The sequence below is a fragment of the Hyla sarda genome, chromosome 13 (assembly GCF_029499605.1).
Source record: "Hyla sarda isolate aHylSar1 chromosome 13, aHylSar1.hap1, whole genome shotgun sequence".
Lineage (NCBI taxonomy): Eukaryota > Metazoa > Chordata > Amphibia > Anura > Hylidae > Hyla > Hyla sarda.
In genome coordinates, this window is record NC_079201.1 from 45,620,117 (window position 1) to 45,647,972 (window position 27,856).

The 27,856-nt window shown below is 46.3% G+C and overlaps 1 protein-coding gene across 1 annotated transcript in view; it reads left to right on the forward strand.

Annotated features, from left to right (window-relative positions):
- Nucleotides 1-27,856, forward strand: part of LOC130297299 (polycystin-1-like) — a 396,912-nt gene that overhangs the window by 162,271 nt on the left and 206,785 nt on the right. The window contains exon 14 of the mRNA XM_056549607.1: nt 20,954-21,204. Coding sequence (XP_056405582.1) covers nt 20,954-21,204 — 251 coding nt within the window. The remainder of the gene's footprint in view (nt 1-20,953; nt 21,205-27,856) is intronic.

Here is a 27,856-nt window from a genome sequence, read left to right on the forward strand (position 1 = left end):
CCAGAGCCCGCCGCAAAGCGGGATGGTCTTGCAGCGGCGGTAGCAACCAGGTCGTATCCACCAGCAACGGCTCAACATCTCTGACTGCTGAAGATAAGCGCGGTACAAGGGAGTAGACAAGAGCAACAAGATTCGGCGAGGGAGTGCAGGGGAAGTGAAGTATAAGTAGGGAGTGCACAGGTGAAAATACTGATTAAGCCTGCTGCGCCAATCAGTGGCGCAGTGGGCATTTAAATTGCAGAGACCCGGCGCGCGCGCGCCCTAAGGAGCGGGGCCGCGCGCGCCGGGACAAGACAGACGGGGAACGGGTCAGGTACGGGAGCCGGGATGCGCATCGCGAGCGGGCGCCTCCCGCATCGCGAATCGCATCCCGGCTGAGAGTGATATTGCAGCGCACCCGGTCAGCAGGTCTGACCGGGGTGCTGCGAATGAGAGGATGCTGCGAGCGCTCCGGGGAGGAGCGGGGACCCGGAGCGCTTGGCGTAACAGTACCCCCCCCCCCTTGGGTCTCCCCCTCTTCTTGGAGCCTGAGAACCTGAGGATAAGACTTTTGTCTAGGATGTTGTCCTCAGGTTCCCAGGATCTCTCCTCTGGGCCACAGCCTTCCCAATCCACCCAAAAATTTTTTTTCCCTCTGACAGTCTTGGAGGCCAGAATCTCCTTCATGGAGAAGACGTCAGAAGAACCGGAAACAGGAGTGGGAGAAACAAGTTTGGGAGAGAAGCGGTTAATGATGAGTGGTTTAAGGAGAGAGACATGGAAGGCATTGGGAATACGAAGAGAAGGAGGAAGAAGGAGTTTGTAAGAGACAGGGTTAATCTGGCACAAGACTTTGAAAGGGCCAAGATAGCGTGGTCCCAGTTTGTAACTGGGGACACGAAAGCGGACATATTTAGCGGAGAGCCATACCTTGTCTCCGGGAGCAAAAATGGGGGGAGTTCTTCTTTTCTTATCGGCAAATCTTTTCATCCGGGATGAAGCCTGTAAAAGAGAATTTTGGGTCTCTTTCCATATGGTGGAAAGATCACGAGTCACTTCATCCACAGCGGGCAAACCAGAGGGCAAGGGAGTAGGGAGGGGGGGAAGAGGGTGACGGCCGTACACCACGAAAAATGGGGATTTAGCAGAAGATTCGGAGACTCTGAAGTTGTATGAGAATTCGGCCCATGGTAGAAGATCTGCCCAGTCATCCTGGCGGGAGGAAACAAAATGCCGTAAATAGTCACCCAGGACCTGATTAATTCTTTCTACTTGCCCATTGGATTGGGGATGATAAGAAGAAGAGAAGTTTAATTTGATCTTGAGCTGTTTACAGAGGGCCCTCCAGAATTTAGACACGAATTGGACGCCTCTATCCGAGACGATATGCGTGGGCAAACCGTGAAGGCGAAAAATGTGTACAAAAAATTGCTTTGCCAACTGAGGCGCTGAAGGAAGACCAGGAAGAGGAATAAAATGTGCCATCTTGGAAAATCGATCAACGACCACCCAAACAACTGTGTTGCCACAGGATGAGGGCAAGTCCGTAATAAAGTCCATACCAATCTGTGACCAAGGCTGTTCAGGAACAGGCAGAGGATGAAGGAGACCAGCAGGCTTCTGGCGAGGAGTCTTATCCCGGGCACAGACAGTACAGGCCCGCACGAAATCAACAACATCAGTCTCCAGAGTCGGCCACCAATAAAAACGAGAGATGAGTTGCAAGGATTTTTTGATGCCCGCATGGCCTGCGAGGTGGGAGGAGTGTCCCCATTTGAGAATCCCGAGACACTGGCGTGGAGAAACGAAGGTCTTCCCTGGAGGAGTTTGCCTGATGGAGGCTGGAGAAGTGGAGATCAGACAGTCAGGAGGAATGATGTGTTGCGGAGAGACCTCTACTTCAGAGGCATCAGAAGAACGAGAGAGGGCATCGGCCCTAATGTTCTTGTCAGCAGGGCGAAAATGGATTTCAAAGTTAAAACGGGCAAAGAACAACGACCACCTAGCCTGGCGAGGGTTCAGTCGTTGGGCAGACTGGAGATAGGAGAGATTCTTGTGATCAGTGTATATGATAACTGGAAATTTTGATCCCTCCAGCAGGTGCCTCCATTCCTCAAGCGCCAATTTAATGGCCAGTAGTTCTCGATCACCAATGGAGTAGTTTCTCTCCGCCGGAGAGAAGGTCCTAGAAAAAAAAACACAAGTAACAGCATGCCCGGAAGAATTTTTTTGTAGAAGGACAGCTCCAGCTCCCACAGAGGAGGCATCTACCTCCAATAGAAAGGGTTTAGATGGGTCAGGTCTGGAGAGCACGGGAGCAGAAGAAAAGGCAGACTTGAGATGTTTAAATGCGTCTTCCGCTTGGGGAGACCAGGACTTAGGATTGGCATTTTTCTTGGTTAAAGCCACGATAGGGGCCACAATAGTGGAAAAGTGTAGAATAAATTGTCTGTAATAATTGGCGAACCCCAAAAAACGTTGGATAGCACGGAGTCCAGAGGGGCGTGGCCAATCTAAGATGGCAGAAAGTTTATCTGGGTCCATTTGTAGTCCCTGGCCAGAGACCAAGTATCCTAGGAAAGGAAGAGATTGACATTCAAAGAGACATTTCTCCATTTTGGCATAAAGTTGATTGTCCCGAAGTCTCTGAAGAACCATGTGGACATGCCGGCGGTGTTCTTCTAAGTTGGCAGAAAAAATCAGAATATCGTCCAGATAGACCACAACACAGGAATATAGGAGATCACGAAAATTTTCATTAACAAAGTCATGGAAGACGGCAGGGGCGTTGCACAGGCCAAAGGGCATGACCAGATACTCAAAGTGTCCATCTCTGGTGTTAAATGCAGTCTTCCATTCGTCCCCCTCCCTGATGCGGATGAGATTATAAGCACCTCTTAAGTCCAGTTTGGTAAAGATGTGGGCGCCTTGTGGGCGATCAAAGAGTTCCGAGATAAGAGTTAAGGGGTAGCGTTTTTTTACCGTGATTTTATTAAGTCCGCGGTAATCAATGCAAGGGCGTAGGGAGCCATCTTTTTTGGACACAAAAAAAAATCCAGCTCCGGCAGGAGAGGAGGACTTGCGGAAAAACCCCTTTTTTAAATTCTCCTGGATGTACTCCGACATGGCTAGAGTCTCTGGAGCAGAAAGAGGATAGATTCTGCCCAGGGGTGGAGTAGTGCCCGGGAGGAGGTCAATAGGACAGTCATAAGGCCTGTGAGGAGGTAAAGTCTCTGCTTGCTTTTTGCAAAAAACATCAGCATAGTCCATATAAGTCTTAGGAAGACCGGATACAGGGGAAACCACAGGGTCACGACAGGGAGTACTGGGAACCGGTTTAAGACAGTCCCTGAGACAAGAAGTACCCCAGTTCTTGATTTCTCCTGTGGACCAATCAAGGGTTGGGGAATGGCGTTGAAGCCACGGTAATCCAAGAAGAATTTCAGAAGTGCAGTTGGAGAGGACCAAAAATTCTATTTTTTCGTGATGAGGTCCAATGCACATTAGGAGAGGTTCCGTGCGGTAACGCACGGTACAGTCCAATCTTTCATTGTTAACAGAATTGATGTAGAGGGGTCTGGCGAGACTGGTCACCGGGATGTTGAACCTGTTGATGAGAGAGGCCAAAATAAAATTTCCTGCAGATCCGGAATCCAAGAAGGCCATAGCAGAGAAGGAGAAGGTAGAAGAAGATATCCGCACAGGCACAGTAAGGCGTGGAGAAGCAGAGTTCACATCAAGAACTGTTTCACCTTTGTGCGGAGTCAGCGTACGTCTTTCCAGGCGGGGAGGACGGATAGGACAATCCTTCAAGAAGTGTTCGGTACCGGCACAGTACAGGCAAAGATTCTCCATGCGGCGTCGTGTCCTCTCTTGAGGTGTCAAGCGAGACCGGTCAACTTGCATAGCCTCCACGGCAGGAGGCACAGGAACGGATTGCAGAGGACCAGAGGAGAGAGGAGCCGGGGAGAGAAACCGCCTCATGCGAACAAAGTCCAAATCCTGGCGGAGCTCCTGACGCCTTTCGGAAAAACGCATGTCAATGCGGGTGGCAAGATGAATACGTTCATGCAGGTTAGCAGGAATTTCTCGTGCGGCCAGCACATTTTTAATGTTGCTGGATAGGCCTTTTTTAAAGGTCGCGCAGAGGGCCTCATTATTCCAGGATAATTCGGAGGCAAGAGTACGGAATTGGATGGCGTACTCGCCAACAGAAGAATTACCCTGGACCAGGTTCAGCAGGGCAGTCTCAGCAGAAGAGGCTCGGGCAGGTTCCTCAAAGACACTTCGAATCTCCGTGAAGAAGGAGTGTACAGAGGCAGTGACAGGGTCATTGCGGTCCCAGAGCGGTGTGGCCCATGACAGAGCTTTCCCAGACAGAAGGCTGACTACGAAAGCCACCTTAGACCTTTCAGTAGGAAACTGGTCCGACATCATCTCCAAGTGCCGGGAACATTGCGAAAGAAAGCCACGGCAAAACTTAGAGTCCCCATCAAATTTATCCGGTAAGGATAATCGTAGGCCGGAAGCGGCCACTCGCTGCGGAGGAGGTGCAGGAGCTGGCGGAGGAGATTGTTGCTGGAGCTGTGGTAATAGCTGCTGTAGCATCACGGTCAGTTGAGACAGCTGGTGGCCTTGTTGTGCTATCTGTTGCGACTGCTGGGTGACCACCGTGGTGAGGTCGGCGACAACTGGCAGTGGGACTTCAGCGGGATCCATGGCCGGATCTACTGTCACGATTCGGCTGGCTGGAGGTGGATCCTCTGTGCCAAAGAGGGATTGGCGTGGACCGTGTTGGTGGACCGGTTCTAAGTTGCTACTGGTATTCACCAGAGCCCGCCGCAAAGATGGTCTTGCAGCGGCGGTAGCAACCAGGTCGTATCCACCAGCAACGGCTCAACCTCTCTGACTGCTGAAGATAAGCGCGGTACAAGGGAGTAGACAAGAGCAAGGTCGGACGTAGCAGAAGGTCAGGGCAGGCAGCAAGGATCGTAGTCAGGGGCAACGGCAGGAGGTCTGGAACACAGGCTAGGAACACACAAGGAAACGCTTTCACTGGCACAATGGCAACAAGATCCGGCGAGGGAATGCAGGGGAAGTGAAGTATAAGTAGGGAGTGCACAGGTGAACATACTGATTAAGCCTGCTGTGCCAATCAGTGGCGCAGTGGCCCTTTAAATTGCAGAGACCCGGCGCGCGCGCGCCCTAAGGAGCGGGGCCGCGCGCGCCGGGACAAGACAGACGGGGAACGGGTCAGGTACGGGAGCCGGGATGCGCATCGCGAGCGGGCTCCTCCCGCATCGCGAATCGCATCCCGGCTGAGAGTGATATTGCAGCGCACCCGGTCAGCAGGTCTGACCGGGGCGCTGCGAATGAGAGGATGCTGCGAGTGCTCCGGGGAGGAGCGAGGACCCGGAGCGCTCGGCGTAACAATAACACATTGAATTGTATGGGAGGTCACAACAATAGATGCAATATAAAGATAGAGGGGGACATTCAATATTTGCATGTTTTTGGTGCAACACTGCACAAGTATTTAGCTCATTTTTCAGTGTCTAGCAGCTAGGCAGATTTTACTATGAGGGATATGCCTTTTAGTAAATTTGAGGCAATTATAAATTGCAACATTGCGTTATTTTTGGCATACTAACTGTCAGAACCCATAGGGTTAATCGGTTCTGAGGTTTCTTCATGAGCTGACCTTGATGAGAGCACCTGTCTGGCTGCCTATATAAGCCTGCAGTGTGCTCTCATACCTTTCCTGCGAAAGAGGTTTCTTCCAGTAGCTAGCGTATATACCCTGTTTTTTCCTGTTTACCCAGTATCTGTGACTTTTGGCTTGGCTTCCTGACTCCTCTCTTGTATTTGCATATTTTGTACTTTGACATTTCCTGGTAGCGACTTGGCGAGTGTACTTTGACTATTGTGTGTGTTTGTTTATAATTATTTAGTAGTTTGAGTGCTTTCTGATGTTCTCCTGACCTTTGACAGTTTATGTAGTTTATTTTGTTGACTGGGGCTCCCTTCACTTACTACGGAAGGGATAGATACCGTGGTTGTCGATCCACTGTTTAGGGCAGATAAGCAAGTAGGCAGGGTCAGAGGGAGTGGGTGAGATCAGGGCTGCACTCCTTCCCTGCCCATACATGAAACTTACTTCCTCATTTTATGGCAAGTGATTATGGTCAGAATGCTTTGCAATGTGGAGTTGGTGTTAGGACAGGAGAGAGCACAGAGGAGTGCTATCAGACAGGATAGAGCACAGAGGAGTGCTATCATACAGGAGGGAGCACAGAAGTGTACTATCAGATAGGAGAGAGCAAAAAGGAGTCCTATCAGACAGGAGAGAGCACAGAGGAGTGCTATCAGACACGAGAGAGCACAGAGGAGTCCTATCATAAGGGAGAGAGCACAGAGGAGTCCTATCATACCGGAGAGAGCACAGAGGAGTGCTATCAGACAGGTGAGAGCACAAAGGAGTGCTATCAGACAGAGGAGAGCACAGAGGAGTCCGATCATACAGGAGAGAGCACAAAGGAGAATTATCAGAAAGGGGAGAGCACATAGGAGTACTATCAGACAGGAGAGAGCACAGATGAGTCCTATCAGACAGGAGAGAGCCCAGAGGAGTACTATAAGACAGGAGAGAGCATAGCTATCAGATAGGAGAGAGCACAGAGATGTACTGTCAGACAGGAGAGAGCACAGAGGAGTACTGTCAGACAGGAGAGAGCACAGAGGAGTGCTATCAGACAGGAGAGAGAGCACAGATGAGTGCTATCAGACAGGATAGAGCATAGAGGAGTATTATCAGACAGGAGAGAACACAGAGGAGTATTATCAGACAGGAGAGAGCACAGAGGAGGGCTATCAGACGGGAGAGAGAACAGAAGAGTGCTATTAGACAGGAGAGAGCACAGAGAAGTACTATAAGACAGGAGAGAGCACAGAGGAGTGCTAACCCACCCTCACTAACTTGACTTTGTCCATGCCTGTGCTCCAGCTTGGACAAAAACATTACTTTAAAAGCCATGATTTCTATTAAAAGGAAATAACATTTTAAGTAGTATGTTAGAAAGGTTAATGTTTTGTCAAGATGTACAACATATAAAAAGTTTATGTATCTGACAGTTCCCATTTAAGAATTGACAGAAAAAAACACATACAGACCAGAGTGTGGCAGCCTCAAAAAGTATTTTGCAGAGCATGATTCTTGTGGAGGTGTGACTAGGAAAATACAAAGCTATAGGACACAACTTATTTCCATTTTTGCATTTTCTTTTTTTCCTCCTTGCCTTTTAACCCCTTGGGGACGGAGCCCATTATGACCCTAAGGACAGGAGCATTTTTTGCAAATCTGACCACTGTCACTTTAAGCATTAATAACTCTGGGATGCTTTTACTTATACATTTGATTCGAGATTGTTTTTTCAAGACATATTCCAATATATGGTAGTGGTAAATTTTTGTCGATACTTGCATCATTTTTTGGTTAAAAATTCAAAAATTTGATGAAAAATGTTTCTAACTTTGAAGCTCTCTGCTTGTAAGGAAAAAAGACATTCCAAATAAATGATATATTGATTCACAAATACAATATGTCTACTTTATATTTGCATCATAAAGTTGACATGATTTTACTTTTGGAAGACATCAGAGGGCTTCAAAGTTCAGCAGCAATTTTCCAATTTTTCACAAAATTTTCAAAATCTGAATTTTTCAGGGACCAGTTTAGTTTTGAAGTGGATTTGAAGGGCCTTCAAATGAGTAATACCCCCAAAAATGACCCAATTATAAAAACTGCACCCCTCAGAGTATTCAAAATGTCATTCAGTAAGTGTGTTAACCCTTTAGGTGTTTCACAGGAATAGCAGCAAAGTGAAGGAGAAAATTAAAAATCTTCATTTTTTACACTTGCATGTTCTTGTAGACCCAGTTTTTAAATTTTTACAAGTGGTAATAGGAGAAAAAGCCCCCCAAAATTTGTAACCCAATTTCTCTTGAGTAAGGAAATACCTCATATGTATATGTCAAGTGTTCGGCGGGCGCAGTAGAGGGCTCAGAAGGGAAGGAGCAACAATGGGATTTTGGAGAGTGAATTTTGCTGAAATGGTTTTTGGGGGGCATGTCACATTTAGAGAGCCCCTATGGTGCAAGAACAGCAGAAAACCCCACATGGCATACCATTTTGGAAACTACACCCCTCAAGGCACGTAACAAGGGTCCAGTGAGCCTTAACACCCCACAGGTGTTTGAAGACTTTTCGTTAAAATTGAATGTGTAAATAAAAAAAAAAATGTTTCACTAAAGTGCAGTTTTTCCCCCCAAATGTATCATTTTTACAAAGGGTTATGGGAGAAAATGCCCCCCAAAATTTGTAACCCCATCTCTTCTGAGTATGGAAATACCCCATGTTAGGACGTAAAATGCTCTGTGGGCGAACTACAATGCTCAGAAGAGAAGGAGCGCCATTGAGCTTTTGGAAAGATAATTCGTTTGGAATGGTAGTCAGGGGCCATGTGCATTTACAAAGACCCTGTGGTGCCAGAACAGTGGACCCCCCATGTGACATGTGACCCCATTTTTTAAACGACACCCCTCAGAGAATTTAATAAGGGGGGCAGTGAGTATTTACACCCCTCTGGCGTTTGACAGATCTTTGGAACAGTGGACTGTGCAAATGAAAAATTAAATTTTTGATTTTCACGGACCATTGTTCCAAAAATCTGTCAGACACCTGTGGGGCGTAAATGCTCACTGTACCCCTTAATACACTACATGAGGGGTGTAGTTTCCAAAATGGGGTCACATGTGGGGGGGGTCCATTGTTCTGGCACTATGGGGGCTTTGTAAACACACGTGGCCTTCAATTCCGGACACATTTTCTCTTCAAAATCCCAATGGCGCTCCTTCTCTTTTGAGCATTGTAGTTTGTCCGCAGAGCACTTTACATCTCCATATGGAGTATGTTGTTACAAATTTTGGGGGGCTTTTGTCCTATTTTCCCTTGTGAAAATGAAAAATTTCGGGTAACACCAGCATTTTAGTGAAAACATTTTTTTTCTTCATTTTCCCATCCAAATTTAATGAAATCTCGTCAAACGCCTGTGGGGTGTTCAGGCTCATTATACCCCTTGTTACGTTCCATGGGGGGTGTAGTTTCCAAAATGGGGTCACATGTGGGTATTTATGTTTTTGCATTTATGTCAGAACCGCTGAAAAATCAGCCACCCCTGTGCAAATCACCAATTTAGGCCTCAAATGTACATTTTACGGCCACATATGGGGTATTTCCGTACTCAGGAGACATTGCGTTACAAATTTTGGGGGTCTTTTTTTCCTTTTACTGCTTGTGAAAATAAAAAGTATGGGGCAACACCAGCATGTTAGTGTAAACATTTTTATTTTTTTACACTAACAGGCTGGTGTAGCCCCCAACTTTTCCTTTTCATAAGGGGTAAAAGGAGAAAAAGCCCCCCAAAATTTGTAGTGCAATTTCTCCCGATTACGGAAATACCCCATATGTGGCCCTAAACTTTTTCCTTGAAATACGACAGGGCTCCGAAATGAGAGAGCTCCACGCGCATTTGAGGACTAAATTAGGGATTGCATAGGGGTGGACATAGTTGTATTCTTCGCCAGTGATTCCCAAACAAGGTGCCTCCAGCTGGTGCTAAACTCCCAGCTTGCCTGGACAGTCAGTGGCTGTCCAGAAATGCTGGGAGTTGTTGTTTTGCAACAGCTGGAGGCTCTGTTTTGGAAACACTGCCGTTCAATAAGTTTTTCATTTTTATTGGTGGGGACAGTGTAAGGGGGTGTATATGTAGTGTTTTACCCTTTATTTTGTGTTAGTGTAGTGAAGTGTTTTTAGGTACATTCACACTGGTGTGCTACGGTGAGTTTCTCACTAGGACTTTGAGCTGCGACGAAAAATTTGCCGCAGCCCAAACTTGAAGTAGGAAACTTACTGTAAACCTGCCTGTGAGAATGTACCCTGTACGTTCACATGGGGGGGGGGGCAAACCTCCAGCTGTTTCAAAACCACAACTCCCAGCATGTACTGACAGACCGTGCATGCTGGGAGTAGTACTTTTGCAACAGCTGGAGGCACACTGGTTGGAAAACCTTCAGTTAGGTTCTGTTACCTAACTCAGTATTTTCCAACCAATGTGCCTCCAGCTGTTGCAAAACTACAACTCCCAGCATGTACTATTTGCCGAAGGGCATGCTGGGAGATGTAGTTATGCAACAGCTGGAGGTTACGCAACTACAACTCCCAGCATGCCTAGACAGCTGTTTGCTGTTTGGGCATGCTGGGATTTGCAGTTTTGCCACAATTGGAGGGCTAGAGATTATAGACCACTGTACAGTGATCTCAAAACTGTGACCCTCCAGATGTTGCAAAACTACAAATTCCAGCATGCCCAGACAGCAAAGAGCTGTTTGGGCATGCTAGGAGTTGTAGTTTTGCAAGATCTGGAGGGATACAGTTTAGAGACCACTGTATAGTGGTCTCAAACTGCAGCCCTCCAGCTGTTGCAAAACTACATATTCCAGCATGCACAAACAGCTGTCTGGGCATGCTGGGAGTTGTCGTTTTGCAACATCTGGAGTGCTACAGTCTCAGACTGTAGCCCTCCAGATGTTGCTAGGCAACTTACCGACTTCCGTAAGAACCAGGGAGCCGTCCTCTTCTGCCACACGACGACACCGCCCCCCGATCTCCGTCGCCGCCCGCCGATCTCCGTCGCCCGCAGCCTCCAGACGGGTAAGTGGATCTTCGGCGCCCGGTCCCCTTCGGTTCCCCATTCTGCCCCGCCTATTGTGGGTGGGCAGGACGGGGAAAACGAAAGTTAACCCCCCGCCCCCGATCTGCTATTGGTGGTCGCGTCTAGACCACCAATAGCAGGGATAGGAGGGGTGGCAACTCCTCCTTCAGGGGGATCGTAGGTGTCTTAGACAACCGTGATCCCCCTTATATTCCGGGTCACCGGGTAACATTGACCTGTTTGACCCGGAATCGGCACAAACCGCAAGTGTGAATTCACTTGCGATTTGCGCTGATCGCCGACATGGGGGGTCTAATGACCCCCCTGGGCATTTGCACAGGGTGCCTGCTGATAGATATCAGCAGTCACCCCGGTCCGGTCCCCGCCCGGCAGGGACCGAAATTCCCACGGGCGTATGGATACACCCTTCGTCCTTAAGTACCAGGACGCAAGGGCGTATGCATACGCCCTTCGTCCCTAACAGGTTAAGAGTCATACCTTTTCTTTTTCCATCTACAGACCCATGTGAGGGCTGTTTATTTCTGCAAACATTTGCACTTTGTACTTACACCTTTAATTTCACCAGAAATTGTACAGTAAAAACAAAAAATGATTCTTTGTGGGGGAATCATGTTATCTCTATATGGTCGATATGATTTAGACAATACCCATGTTTAAATGCTTTACTATTACTGTCCTACTTTTAGTACAATAGTAAAACCTATTTTTCTATATACATGGCTCACTTGTTGCACCGTTATATATAGTTTTAATCTGTACAACCTTTGCATATATGTGACTTTTTGACCATTTTTTAATTCAACTTTTTTTGGGATGTGATATGACAAAAAAGTTACAATTTTGGACTGTAGTATTTTATTATGTTTTTGCTGTTCACCGTACAGTATCATCAAGAATATATTTTAATAGTTTGGACATTTCCGCATATCAAATATGATTATTTTTTTTTGTAATTTTTCTTTAGTAAAATGAGAAAAGGCGATTATATAAATTGTTATTGGGGGGGGGGGGGGGCTTATGTGTATTTTTAACCCCTTTATAACTCAGCTCATTTTCACCTTAAAGGGGTACTCTGCCCCTAGACAGCTTATCCCCACGATCTCGGCTGTGGCAGGTTGACTGGCGATGTGTGGCAGAGGCTCGTGACGCCAGGGTAATGTCCATGCCCCCTCAATGCAAGTCTAGGGAAGGGGGCATGACGCTGGGTGCAGCAGGGAGATCACTGGGATCCCCAGCGGTGGGACCTCCACGATCAGACATCTTATCCCCTATCCTTTGGATAGAGGATAAGATGTCTGGGGGTGGAGTACCCCTTTAAGGCCAGTTTCACATTCACATTTACTAACTTTTTTTTAACCCTTTTTACTTTTTTTTAAGTTCCCATAGGGGGCTATAACATGCAATCTTTTGATTGCATACACTGGCCAATGCAATTGCCATAGCATAGCATTAATCAGTGTTATCGGTGCTCTGCTACTCCAGCCTGCATGGCAGGCTTGGAGCAATAGAACATTGATCGGATGGCAAGGAGGCAGGTAAGGACCCTCCCATCCCCCTCTCAGCCAATTGAAACATTGCGATTTCATCGCAATAGTCCTGATCAGCTCCGTTGAGCTGCTGGAATGCTTTCAGTTTCATTTTAGATGTCTCATCAACTTTGATTGCGAAGTCTAAAGGGTCAATGCCGGGCATCGGCCCAATCGGAGATGCCTGGCATTAACCCTTGGTCCCGGCTGCTGATAGCAGCCGGGACCCACGGGGTTTAAAGCATTCTCCGTTTGTGTGAATGCTTTAAATGCCGGTAACAGGACCAGGGTGTACAGGTACGCCCTGAGTTCTTAAGTACCAGGACGCGAGGGCGTACCTGTACGACCTGCGTCCTTAACAGGTTAAATACTTTTTTTTTTTTTATACTTTTTGTTTACAATTTTTTTGCTTACAATTTTTACACTTTAAAAAAAATTTAAGTCCCCATATGGGACTATTTATAGCAATCACTCGATTATTACTGTGTTATTACTCTTTAGTGCTATGCATTGGCATAGCACTAATCAGTAATATTGGCGATCCACTTGTATAGGCTTCCAGAGAGCAGACTGTACAAATGAATCCCAGAAGAGGGACATGGAGAAGGTAAGGAGACCTCCAGCTGCCATCTTGACTTCTTGGCTCATTGGACCACCACAATCACGCTGCGGGTGGATATATGAATGTCACAGCAATGCTTCAGATAATGTGATCAGTATTGATCACAGCATCTAAAGGGTTTATAGTGGGCATCAGCTTGATCACTGATGTCCACCATTAGTGGCTTGTCCACAGCTGCTGTGAGCAGCTGGGACCCAAAGTCTATAAAGTGAGTGCAGTGTCTGCACTCACTTCTTAGTCCGGATGCCTCTCAGGACATACATGTATGTCCTGGTAGGCTAAGTACCAGACACCCAGGGCATACATGTACTTTCTGAGTCCGGTAGGGGTGAATGGTGTTTTTTATTATACATTTTTGATGATTAAAGATTTGTATATTTGTAGGGGATATTAAAACTGAGGTACTGGTAAATTGCAAACAAAAAGTACAACATATATTTTTAGTTTTTTTAACTAGAAATTAATTTACACAGAAAAATACTTGTGTTCTCTGTCAAGGCTGCATTCACATGTAGTATTTTAGTCAATATTTTCTGACAAATCCAGGGCTGAATCCAAAACACACAAAAAGTTTGGTCCTATAAAATACTGACCAAATATTAGTATTTATACTAGTAGTATATGATACTTTTGTTATCTCCCCCCCCCCCCAAAAAAAAAAACAATATGCAAATACGCAGCAAAAGATGGATGCAGCATATCTCCTTTTGGGCATGATAAGCAGGTGCTACACAGTCTCCCCCTAGCTTGTCAGTTGCAGTCCTGGCACCCTGCATGTTTGAGACTAAGTTTTCATACATGGGGGTCATTTTCTTCATCACTTGGATGGTACCCTGGGGGACAGGCAGTATCGGTTCCATTTTATGAACATGCAGGATCCCAATAATTTTTGGTGCACCATATGTGAATGGAACCCTGCACACCCTCAGACTTGGCTTCGATGAACAGAGACTGTAGCTGCATGTTTGGCTTATTGACTTCTTAGGCAATGCATCTGGGTACTAATAACATGCATGCATCGTATGTCTTAGGGGGGTTAAACTGGCAGAGTCACTGGTAGAGAAGGATCTGGGTGTACTTGTAGATCACAGACTACAGAATAGCATGCAATGTCAGGCTGCTGCTTCCAAGGCCAGCAGGATATTGTCATGTATAAAAAGAGGCATGGACTCGAGGGACAGGGACATAATACTCCCCCTTTATAAAACATTGGTACGGCCTCACCTGGAATATACTGTTCAGTTTTGGGCACCAGTCCATAAAAGGGACACTGTGGAGCTGGAAAGGGTGCAGAGACGTGCGACTGAACTAATATGGGGCATGGAACATTTTAGCTATGAGGAGCGATTAAAGGAGTTCCAATTGTTTAGTCTTGAGAAGAGACGTTTAAGGGGGGATATGATAAATGTATATAAGTATATTAATGGCCCATACAAAAAATATGGAGAAAAACTGTTCCAGGTTAACCCCCCCCCCCCCAAAGGACGGGGGCACTCCTTCCGTCTGGAGAAGAAAAGATTTAGTCTCAAGAGGCGACACGCCTTCTTTACCATAAGAACTGTGAACTTATGGAACAGTCTAACTCAGGAACTGGTCACAGCAGGAAAAATTAACAGCTTTAAAACAGGGTTAGATACATTCCTGGAACAAAATAACATTAATGCTTATGAAGAAATATAAAATCCCATCCCTTCCCCAATATCGCGCCACACCCCTACCCTTCAATTCCCTGGTTGAATTTGATGGACGTATGTCTTTTTTCAACCGTACTAACTATGTAACTATGTAATTATTTCACATGACTGGTATTGCAGTTCTCCCACCCTACTGACTGCATGGTTATGCACAATGATCACCAACCAGCAAAAGTAGTTCTTTTAATTTTTGATAAATGGACAGAGGATGAGGTCCTAGTCTCAAAGTCACTAGAACATACATCTCTTGTGAAGCCCAGTAATATCACCGCATCCATGTCTGTGGCGTCCACTCCTTATCCTCTTCAGTCTCCTGTGGGTGAGAACTCTGCGTCAGAGTGTACGGTATTATTGTACACCCACACTAACTAAGCAATGTTGTAGAGCCACCTATCCTTTTTCTCCACTTCAGGGTCCTTAAAGGGGTAGTCCAGTGGTGAAAAACATATCCCCTATCCTAATGATAGGGGATAAGTTTCAGATTGCGGGGGGTCCGACTGCTGGGCCCCCCCACGATATCTCTGTACAGGGCCCCGGCTAGCTGGCCAGATAGCACGCGTTGACCACTGCACAAAGCGGCGGCCAACACGCCCCTTCAATACATCGCTATGGCAGAGCCGGAGATTGCCAAAGGCAGTGCTCCAGCTCTGCCATAGAGTTGTATTGAGGGGGCGTGTCAGCCGCCGCTTCGTGTTGTGGTCAACACGCCCACTTCCCGCGGGCTGTCGGGGCCCATACAGGAGATCGCGGTGGGCCTCAGCGGTCGGACCCCCCACGATCTGAAACGTATCCGTTTTCCTTAGGATAGGGGAGAAATTTATCACCACTGGATATCTCCTTTAACTATTGTAGAAAAGTGTGATTTAGGCACTTTTATGCCCCATTTCTCTTATGATGGTATGAATTAGTATTTTCAAAACTTAGTAAAACTGAGACAACTCGTCTATAGCTTTTCCCTCAAAACAAGCTCCTTGGTAAGATTTGCAGGTACCCATTTATTTTAAACAAAATCCTTTCATGAGGAACGTGCTACTGTTCTGGCCAATAGATCTTTGAGTTTTAACCCCTTAAGGACGCAGCCCTTTTTCACCTTAAGGACTGAGCCCTTTTTCGCAATTATGACCACCGTCACTTTACGAATTAATAACGCGAAAACGCTTTTACCGAATGTTCTGATTCCGAGAATGTTTTTTCGTGACATATTCTACTTTATTTTGGTGGTAAATTTTTGCCGTTAATTGCGTAATTTTTTGGTGAAAAATCCCAAAATTTCATGCAAATTTTTAAAATTTTGAATTTTTCTAACTTTGAAGCTCTCTAATTGTAAGGAAAATGGATATTCCAAATACATTTTATTTTTTTTCACAAATACAATATGTCCACTTTATGTTGGCATCATAAAATGGACATATTTTTGCTTTTTGAAAAAATTAGAGGGCTTCAAAGTACAGCAGCAATTTTCAAAAATGTCATGAAAATTGCTAAATCTGAAGGGACAGATGTTACAGAACTACAACTTCCAGCATGCCTGGGCAGTCGAGGCATGCTGAGAGTTGTAGTTTGGCAACATCTGGAGGGCTACTGTTTGGGCACCACTGTAACAGTGGTCTCCAAACTGTGACCCTCCAGATGTTGCAAAACTACAACTCCCAGCATGCCCAGATGGCCTTTGGCTGTCTGGGCATACTGGGAGTTGCAGTTTGGCCCCCCTAGTGGTTGCCACAGTAAAGATCGATTTACTTTCACTTTCAATTCCCCCCCCACTGTCGATTCCCTACCTGAGCAAAGATCCAGCAGGCTCCAGCAAAGATCCCAGGTCCCCAGACATCTTCTCCTGCAGTTACGGCCTCCATCTTCTTCCCAGAGCCCCTCGACATCCAGGGGCGGGCAGAACGAGGGGTTGCCATGGCAACCCCCTGTCCTGCGCTGCCATTGGTCAGAACTCCGTTCTGAGTAATGGCAGGGGATAGGAGGAGATCGCAGCTTTGCGACCTCACTCCTATCCTTTAGGCTGATCTGGGCTGTTGCTGACAGCTCCGATCAGCCCTATTTTCCAGGTGATCGGGTCACCAGAGACCCGATCAGCCCGGAATTGGAGAAAATCGCATGTCTGAATTGACATGCGATTTTCTCCGATCGGCGACATGGGGGGTCTCAGGACCCCCCTGGGCGATGTGCCAGGATGCCTGCTGAATGATTTCAGCAGGCATCCGGCTCCGGTCCCCAACCAGCTAGCGGTGGGGACCGGATTTCCCACGGGCGTATGGATACGCCCTCGGTCCTTAAGGACTCGGAATGCAGGGCATATCCATACGCCCTGTGTCCTAAAGAGGTTAAAAGGTTTTATTAAAATCTCCAAAACTAAGGCACACAATGTATACATTTACAAAGCAAAATACAACATTTCACATTGCAAACATAAAATTTACAAGAAAGGCAGGAAGGTCCATTAGGAATGTACACAAATTATTTAAAGAGAAATAAAACTAAAAGGAAATGAGACATATGATGGAAAACAAGACAAAAAAAGAGGAGATTATAATTTGTAAGAGGTCTCTCACCACCCAAAATAAACAGAGTTATGTAAAGAAGATAACCAAGATTGCCATCACATTTGTGATTGTGAGTCTTTGATAATGCTAGTCATCCGGTCAACCTAATAATAAGTTAATCTTTTTGATCACTAAAGGGATGGGGGTAGAATGGGTTTCCTAACTTCTAGTTAAAGCTAGTTTAGCAGCTAAAAGAATTTTTTTTTTTTTTGCGGTAACCTTTCTCACATGTGGAATAAGGCCATTCTATAGAGCCTGCCCTGGGCACCAAATATATCAAATGATAGATTCTGATCCAGTACCTACGGACATTCCAGCATTGCCACTAAATATGCATCATCCTGCCTCTTTCCACACCTGTGAAACCTGAAGGCAACATTTTTACTATTCTGTCTTGAACTAAATACTAGCGCAGAACCACTTTCTATCTACTGTAGCTTCTGCTAGAGCCATATTAATAGAAATCTTAACACTGGTCTTCAACCATTTGGAACTATTAAAAGTCTTACCCTGGTCCACCTCCAATTTCAACATGTAAAAAAACTGACCCGAAGCATGCCTTCTTTCTTCTCCTACTTTTTTGAACTTATCATGTACAAACAAAATTCAGTGGGGCTGGTAGGCAATTAGACATATGCTGGATCAATTGGGCATGACACTGGTGTTAGATGCTGTCGGATGGTGCCAGATTTAAATCAGCTGCTGCTGGCCACTGTCACCTATGATTGAAGTTCTTACGCATAACTTGCGTTCCTGAGCTATTGTGGTAACATGTGATTTTACTGACTTCTTCCTAACTTTCTGACATCTGACTTCTGATTTGAACCTTGACAAGACTTTCTATTCTGTTTGGTAACTAACTTGGTTTTAACGCTGCTTCAGTTTTTGACCCCTGGCTTGCTTCAGTTTTTTTTTAAGCTCTGATTCTGATTTAGACGTAGATGTGCTCGTGTGGTTCTGACACAGTCTGGTTGACTATACCTTTTGTTAAGCCCCATACCCTTAGACACACTGTGGGGATGGTCGCCCTGCTGGGGGCTGCTGGTTTGGGCAGATTGTGAAGTAGGTAGGGACCTTGACCACTCACAGAAGTTGGCTCCCTTTGTCCCCCTCCCCCCCCACACAGTATATAGCTCCCATCCTTTGTGGCCACCAGAAAGTAGACAGTCCACTTTGTGGCCCCCCCCCCCCCCCCCCCCCCCACACACACACACACAGTAGATGGTCCTTTTTTGCCAAAACTAAAATAAAAAAAACTAATACTTACCTCTTCTTTGCCACTCTTCATGTAAGCGTTGCCAGTACTTCGAAGGGGAAGTCCCAACTATCAGGATCATGCATAGGTCACAGATGTGCAATACAAATGTGAGTGACAGCACCTCCCTATAGAACAAAACACTTTCTCCTTCCTATGTGATAACAGGGCACTACCGATAAAAGAGTGGTTAAAATCCAGGATAAAATTAAATCCTATTTAAATGTCCACAAATAAAGAGCAGAAGGTGTTTTTTTTTCTATTTCATACATTGGTGAGCATGAATTGGGGAAGGTGCAGCAGCCACAGTTCAGATTTACCAAGTTTGCTATATTATGAGGTGTGCCGGTTTTAGCATGTGAGTCGGCATACATCATCACTATCACGCATACCGTATTGAAACAGATTCACACAAGGGAGCACCGTTGTGCTTTTTTCTTTTTCTAGCGCTTCCCTATAGGCACTGTGATGCTGCACAGCATTGTAAGTTTCCTAGATCTTGGGCACCCGCGCTGCGTCACCGTGCCTACAATGAAGTGCTGAGGTCCCTGGAACAAAGAGCGCATTCTTAAAATAAATAATAATAAGAATAATAATAATTATTATCATACTAGTAATGATACATTCAGTAATAATACATTCAGTTTAATGCTGCCCAAACAGTGGGCAACATAATACTGGTGCAGGCATCACGATCCTGGGACACAATGATTTACTTTGACATGGTCAGGCTCTTCGATTGATCATAATTTAAAATGCCACTTGGACTATTTAGTGGGCTATTTAGTCCCTGTGGCTATTCCCTGTTCAACCAGCTTGAGTGATGAATCTTTCCCTAGCAGTGTATATTGAGAGATGCTTGAGCAGCTGCCAGGACCTGCCCTGAGGACTAGTTACACAGATCCCTGCAGCATTTTTTGACTATGATTACTCTGAGATGCCCGATTGTGATGCCTGCACCTGTTTTATGCTGCCTGAAGTTTGGGAAGCATAAAACTAATGACAGTTTCCCTTTAAATCTGATTTATGCCATCCATTGAAAACAATTGGACTGTCAGCTGCAAGTGGCTAGAATGTTGCAGCCAATCATTGCACACTTAACATGGTAAACTCATGTGCTGATCAGTAGTGTTGCTCGCGAATATTCGCAATTCGAATATTATTCGCGAATATCGCATATTCGCGAATTCGCGAATTTCGCGAATATAGCGCTATATATTCGTAATTACGAATATTCGTTTTTTTTTTTTTTTTCTTCACAGTACACATCACAGTGATCACCCCTCTCTGCTTCCAGCTTGTGTGGTGTAAAGAAGGTTGTAATACTACTGTGTGAGACTGGCGCGCAAATATTCGCATATGCGAAAATTAGCATATGATAATTTTCGCATATGTGAATTGTCGCGTATGTTAAATTTGTATATGCTAATTTTCACTTATGTTAATTTTCGCATATGCGTATTTTCGCATATGCGTATTTTCGCATATGCGAAAATAAAACGCGAATATATGACGAATATTCGTCCATATATTCGCGAATATTCGCGAATTCGAATATGGCCTATGCCGCTCAACACTACTGATCAGCTGTGTGACGACAGTCCATGTTTGCCCCAAAGAAAGCATATTGTTAGGATTCGGCAGGCTGGAGGTGGATCCTCTGTGTCAGAGAGGGATTGGCGTGGACCGTACCGGTGGACCGGTTCTACGTTGCTACTGGTATTCACCAGAGCCCGCCGCAAAGCGGTATGGTCTTGCTGTGGCGGTAGCAACCAGGTCGTATCCACCGGTAACATCTCAACCACACTGACTGCTGAGAGTGGCGTGGGACAAGAGGACTAGACAGAGGCGAGGTCAGACGTAGCAGAAGGTCAGGGCAGGCGGCAAGGTACGTAGTCAAGGGCAACGGCAGAAGGTCTGGTAACACAGGTAAGGCAAACACAGAAAACGCTTTCACTGGCACTGAGGCAACAAGATCCGGCAATGCTGGGAAGGGGAAGTGAGGTCTTATAGGCATGGAGCAGATGGGAGCTAATTACACTGATTGGGCCAGGCACCAATTAGTGGTGCACTGGCCCTTTAAATCTTAGAGAGCTGGCTCGCGCGTGCCCTAGAGAGCGGAGCCGCGTGCGCCAGGATGTGACAGCCTGGGAACGGGACAGGTGAGTAGATTGGGATGCAACCCGCGAGCGGGCGCGTCTCACTATGCGGATCGCATCTCCGCCGGCAGTGTCAGTGCAGCGCTCCCGGTCAGCGGGTCTGACCGGGGCGCTGCAGAGAGGAGAACGCCTTGAGCGCTCCGGGGAGGAGCAGGGACCCGGAGCGCTCGGCGTAACACATATTAAACCATCAATCAGGGATCACGAGAGGTCTGGGTAGTACAGTTGTACAAAATGCAGTATTATTACAGCCATGTGAAACTGGTCTTAATAGATAGAAAGTTTTGAATTATATGATACATAGGATACAGTAGGTCATGTGTATTGTATGCATATTCTTCTTGTAGTAATCTGTGTTTTTTTTTTTTTTTTGAAGGTTGTGAATCCCAATCTCCTTTTGCTACCTGTCATCATCATTCTTTATGTAACACTACTGGGGCATGTCCCATTGGCAAACAGTGGTGCTCACTTACTGAAACCTGTCTACGTCTTGGCAATCCTTGTAGTATTTATGCCTCTGAGAGCTACATGCACCCACCTCGATATGTTGGAATTCCACCTCTATACTCACCTGTTGCTGACATCCCTCTGCATTTTTCACCAAGCAGGAAGAGGCAAAACATTCAAGTAAGAATGCATAATTGAATGTACACTGCTCAAAAAAATAAAGGAAACACTAAGATAACACATCCTAGATCTGAATGAATGAACTAATCATATAAAATACTTTCATCTTTACATGAATGTGCTGACAACAAAATAACACAAAAATTATCAATGGAAATCAAATTTATCAACCCATGGAGGTCTGGATATGGAGTCTAGAGATGAGCGAATTGAAGCAGACCAACCTGAATTTGTTACGAATTTCAGGATTTATTTGATTTGCAACGAATGCGAATATCGCTGCGTTTCTATCACGCAAATCGCTTCATTAAACTCCATTTTACAGCATTCCAGGCTCCAGGACACTTAAAATGGCGGATCCACATGTCAGTACATGGGGCAGGGGATGCTGGAAAGGCGGGAAGGGAGGTAGGCGGGATAACCCTGAATCACATGCAGGATGCAGCCTATCAGCATTCATTCACCCCTGTGATGTCACTCCACTATATAATCGGCAGCCATTTTGCAGCTGCTCATTTCATGCCATTAACTGCAGAGAGAGAGGACGGACTGCGTGTCTTTGTGTGTTACACAGACGCACTGAATTGATCATACCGCAGCGTTCCACTTCAAACTGCTAGTCACATCAGCGTTGTGGACAGAGAGCAGTGCATTGCTTTGCTTGTTGTCACGGAGAAGGATTTTTACGCCATAAACCTCCCAGTCACTTTATTCAGCATTTTATCAGAGAGGGGCAGATAGCTTTTCATTGCCTCATACATATCAACAAGCTGCCTTAACTTCATGAACCGTATCACAGGAGGCAGGAGTGATTTTTCTGTCTGTAGGCAGTATAATAACCAGCCGTTCACACCATTCTTAAAACTCTGTGACAGAGTGCAAATGTTTTTTTTGTTTTTTTTGTGGTGCTGCACTGTTGTGTCCTGCTGCTGTGCAAAAATTTGTTTTTTCAGCGGACTGTAGTGCATTTTTCTGCCCTCATAAGTGCATACCACATACTTACATCAAAGTAGTCTACTATTTTGTATCTGTAAATCTGTAACAAGTCTACATACTGGGAAAGTCCAGGCAAAAATAATCACCGGCTGGTGTTTTACGAAAATAAGTTTTCCAAGTGTACTCTAGCGCATTTTTTTGCCATCATACGTGCATACCACATGCCTACATCTAAGTAATGCACTTTTTTGTACCTTTTGTATCTGTAAATCTGTAACAAGCCTACATACAGTGAAAGGCCAGGGAAAACTAATCACTGGCTGTTGTTTCATGAAAATACTTTTTCCAAGTGTACTGTAGCGCATTTTTTTTGCCCTCATACGTGCAAACCACATACCTACATCTAAGTAGTTGTAACGCCGAGCGCTCCGGGTCACGCTGCCTCCCCAGAGCACTCGCGGCGTCCCTCTGTATTCAGCGCCACGAGCGCTGTTCCTCTGTCACCGGAGGGGACGCGATCCGTGGGACGGGACATGCCCGCTCACGGATCGCGTCCCATGTAACTTACCGCACGCCTGTTGCTGCTTCTTCCTGGCACGCGTGGTCCCACTCCCTAGGGCGCGCGCGTGCCGGCTTACTAAGATTTAAAGGGCCAGTGCACCACTAATTGGTGCCTGGCCCAATCTGTGTAAAACATATAAAAACTCACTCCCCCTTCCTGTCCTTGCCGGATCTTGTTGCCTTAGTGCCCTGAGAAAGCGTTTTGTGTGTATCCCTAGCCTGTGTATCCAGACCCTTTGCTGTTGCCCCTGACTACGAACCTTTGCCGCCTGCCTTGACCTTCTGCTACGTCTGATCTCACCTTGCCCTGTCCTTGTGCGCCGCGCTTGTCTCAGCTGTCAGTGAGGTTGAGTCGCTATTGGGTGGAACAACCTGGGGGTTACCTGCCGCAGCAAGTCCATCCCGCTTTGCGGTGGGCTCTGGTGAAAACCAGTAACCCCTTAGATTCCGTTCCTCTGGTACGGCCCACGCCATCGCCTCACTGACACAGAGGATCCACTCCCGTGTCCTCCCCGCATACCAGTTTGGACCTGACAGTAGATCCGGCCATGGATCCCGCTGAGGTGGCGCTGCCAAGTCTCTCTGACCTCACCACCGTGGTTGCCCAGCAGTCTCAGAAGATCGCCCAACAAGGACAACAGCTGTCGCAGTTGGCTGTCATGCTCCAGCAGCTTTTGCCTCCACAGCCTTCTACCTCTAGAGTCCGCCTGTCTCTTCCTGAGAAATTTGACGGGGACTCTAAGCTGTGCCATGGGTTCCTGTCCCAATGTTCCCTGCACCTCGAGATGATGTCGGACCAGTTCCCCACAGAACGGTCTAAGGTGGCTTTCGTGATCAGTTTGTTATCTGGAAAGGCCTTGTCCTAGGCCACACCGCTTTGGGACCGCAACGATCCTGCCACTGCTTCCGTCCAGTCCTTCTCCGAAATACGCAGTGTCTTTGAGGAGCCAGCCCGGGCTTCCTCAGCCGAGACGGCTCTTCTGAATCTCGTTCTAGGGAGCTTTTCAGTGGGCGAATATGCCATACAGTTCCGCACCCTCGCCTCTGAGCTCGCCTGGAACAATGAGGCCCTCTGCGCGACCTTCAAGAAAGGTTTATCCAGCCACATCAAAGATGTTCTGGCCACACGAGAAATTCCTGCTACCTTGTCTAAACTTATCCACTTGGCCACCCGCATTGATATGCGTTTCTCTGAAAGATGCCAGGAGCTCCGCCAGGAAAAGGATCTTGTTCGCACCAGGCGGTTTCATCGCTTAGCACCTCTCTTCCAGAGTCCTCTGCAACCTATTCCTGTGCCTCCCGCCGAGGAGGCTAGGCAAGTGGATCGGTCCCGCTTGACCCAAGAAGAGAGGATTCGCCGCAGTAATGAAAATTTGTGCCTGTACTGTGCTAGTACCGAACATTTCCTAAAGGGCTGCCCTATTCGTCCTCCGCGTCAGGGACTATCCGCTAATTCTTCCTTCTCTGCAGTGGCCTTCCTGGACTCAAGTTCAGCAGGAAACTTTATCGAAGCCTCACTCATCAACAGATTCAATATTCCTGTTACCCGTCTCATCAAACCTTTCTTCATTTTGTCTGTAAATGGAGAAAATCTGGCCTGCACCGTGCGTTACCGCACTGAACCCCGGCTCATGACCGTTGGTGCTCTCCATTAAGAAAAAATGGAATTCTTTGTTTTGCCTAACTGTACCTCTGGAATTCTTCTTGGCTTGCCCTGGCTCCAGCGTCACACTCCTACCCTCGACTGGACCACTGGTGACATTAAAACTTAGTGCTCTTCCTGCCACAAACGCTGCCTTAAGTCTGTACCTACCAGCCAAGTCCCCATCGCTACACCATTGCCTGGCCTTCCAAAGGTCTATCAGGACTCTTCTGATGTCTTTTGAAGCAGGCGGAAGTCTTACCACCGCACAGACCCTACGACTGCCCTATTGACTTGCTCCCTGGTATCACACCACCCCATGGCAGAATCTATCCTCTCTCCGCTCAAGAGACTCAGGCCATGGCTGTATACATTCAGGAGAATCTTAAGAGAGGTTTCATCAGGAAATCTTCTTCTCCAGCCGGAGCTGGATTCTTCTTCGTTGCCAAAAAAGACGGATCTCTACGCCCTTGCATAGACTATCGTGGCCTTAATAAAATCACAGTAAAAAAACGCTATCCTCTGCCTCTCATCTCGGAACTCTTTGAACGTCTGCACGGAGCAAAATTTTTTACTAAACTTGACCTTAGGGGCGCTTATAACCTCCTCAGAATCCGTGAAGGTGATGAGTGGAAAACCGCTTTTAACACCAGAGATGGCGACTTCGAATATCTCGTCATGCCTTTTGGACTTTGCAACGCCCCTGCAGTCTTTCAAGATTTTGTTAATGAAATTTTTCGGGACTTACTGTATACCTGCGTTTTTGTCTACTTAGATGGCATCCTAATTTTTTCCTCCAACCTAGAGGAACACCGGCTCCATGTGCCTTAGTGCCCAGAGAAAGCGTTTTGTGTGTATCCTTAGCCTGCGTAACCAAACCCTTTGCTGTTGCCCCTGACTACGAACCTTTGCCGCCTGCCTTGACCTTCTGCTACGTCTGACCTCGCCTTGCCTTGTCCTTGTGTACCGCGCCTGTCTCAGCTGTCAGTGAGGTTGAGTCGCTTTTGGGTGGAAGAACCTGGGGGTTACCTGCCGCAGCAAGTCCATCCCGCTTTGCGGCGGGCTCTGGTGAAAACCAGTAACCCCTTAGATTCCGTTCCCCTGGTACGGCCCACGCCATCGCTTCACTGACACAAAGGATCCACTCCCGTGTCCTCCCCGCATACCAGTCCGGACCCTGACAGTAGTGTACCATATTGTACCTGTTAATCTGTCAAGGGCATACATATGGTGAAAGGACAGCCAAAAGTAATCACCAGCTGGTGTTTTACAAAAATTACAGAGTTTTTAGGCTCATTGTAGCGCATTTTTCAGCCCTCATCAGTGCATAATGCATACGTACATCTAAGCAGTGTACCATTTTGTACCTGTTAATCTGTCAAGGTCCTACATGCTGCGAAAGTCAAAGCACCGGCTGGTGTTTTGCAAAAATACTGAGTTTTTAATGCGTATTGTAGTGCATTTTTCTGCCCTCATCAGTGCATACCGCATACATACATCTAAGTAGTGTACCATTTTGTACCTGCTAATCTGCCAAGGGCATAAATACTGTGAAAGTCCAAGCAATAGTGCCCACTTGCGGGTGTTTTACAAAACTTACAGAGTTTTTAGGCTCATTGTAGTGCATTTTTCTGCATTGTTTTCTGATGCTACTGGGACTGGGATATTAACTCCAAATGTGTTCTGGTAGCACTAGCTAACATAAATGCTTAATTGAGATTTCAAGATTGATCTTTCAATGTAAAGGGGTTATGAAACCCTCGGGTGTACTGCTGATGCCTGCTCCTGACTACTTCTGTGTCTTTCAGGAACTACTTGGCTTACTGATGCTTCAGGGCTTGGGCCTTAAATTTTTTGATGTTTTGCACTAGCTTACATACATGCTTAATTGAGATTTCAACATTGATCTTTTAATCTTAGGGGTTATGAAATCCTTTTGTGTACTGTTGATGCCTTTTCCTGACTGTCTTTCAGGAACTACTTGGCTCACTGATGCTTTTGGGCTTGGCCCTTAAACTTTTTGATGGTAGCACCACCTAACATGCATCTTCAATAGAGATTTCAACATTCACCTTTTAATTTTATGGGTTTTGAACCCCTCTTGTGTACTCATGCTGCTTCCTGCTCCACTCTGTCAGTCCGTTGGTCCTGTGACAGTGTGTGACTCCGCCTCCTCATCCTCCACCGTGTCCTCAGCCTCCACTGCCTGGACAAGGCTCAGTGGCCCTTCAGCATATCATATGTGCAGGGCACAGCGGTGTCACACTGTTCTTCAAATGGTTTGCCTTGGCGAAAAGTGTTGGAAACAATGGCTGGTCAGGGCAATGGAGATGTTGCGCCTACATCTCACGGCCACATGAGCCCTGTGGGGGCTTGTTAGATTTGGCCCTTTGTACCCACACGCCGGGGTCCGGGACACTAAAACTTAGAAGTTAATAGTTCAATTTCAAAATCATTAATTTAAATTTCAAAATGTTAAATTTAAATAAAAAAATCATACATTTCAATGGTCTCCTCATGCTTCAGCCAACTCCAGGCTGTGTCATTCAGGCAATATATGGTTTACTGATACTGCTGCTGGGCCTGGGTCTGGGAATAAAAATGTTGTTATGGTAGGTAGCACTAGCTATCCAAAATCTTCATTTTAAATTTCAAAAATTCTTGCGTTTTTTCTTGGGGATTGTGAAGCCCTGGTGTGTGGTCATTCTTCAGCCAACTCCAGACTGTGTCATTCAGGCAATATATGGTTTACTGATGCCGCTGCTTGGTCAGGGTCTGGGAATAAAACTTTTGTTATGGTAGGTAGCACCAAGTATCCAAAATCTTCATTTTAAATTTCAAAAATTCTTGTGTTTTTTCTTGGGGATTAAGAAGCCCTGGTGTGTACTCATACTTCCGCCAACTCCAGGCTGTGTCATTCAGGCAATATGTGGTTTACTGATACTGCTGCTGGGCCTGGGAATAAAAATGTTGTTCTGGTAGGTAGCACTAGCTATCCAAAATCTTCATTTTACATTTCAATAATTCTTGTGTTTGTTTTGGGGGGGGGGGGGGGGGATTGTGGAGCCCTGGGGTCTCCTCATGCTTCAGCCAACTCCAGACTGTGTCAATCAGGAAATATATGGTTTACTGATACTGCTGCTGGGCCTGGGAATAAAAATTTTGTTATGGTAGGTAGCACTAGCTATCCAAAATCTTAATTTTACATTTCTGAATTCATCTTTTAATCTTAGTGATTGTGAAGGCCTAGTGTCTACTCATGCTGCTGCCAACTCCTGGCTGTGCCATTCAGCCACTATATGGTCTCCTCATGCTGCCAACACCTCTACACTGCGTCATTCAGGAACTGAGAAGTGGTCTGTGGTCCCCACCTGCAGAACCACTGCTTTATTGGGGGTGTCTTGCTAATTGCCTAGAATTTCCACCTGTTGTCTGTTTCATTTGCACAACAGCATGTGAAATTGATTGTCAGTGCTTCTTGAGTGGACAGTGTGATTTCACAGAAGTGTGATT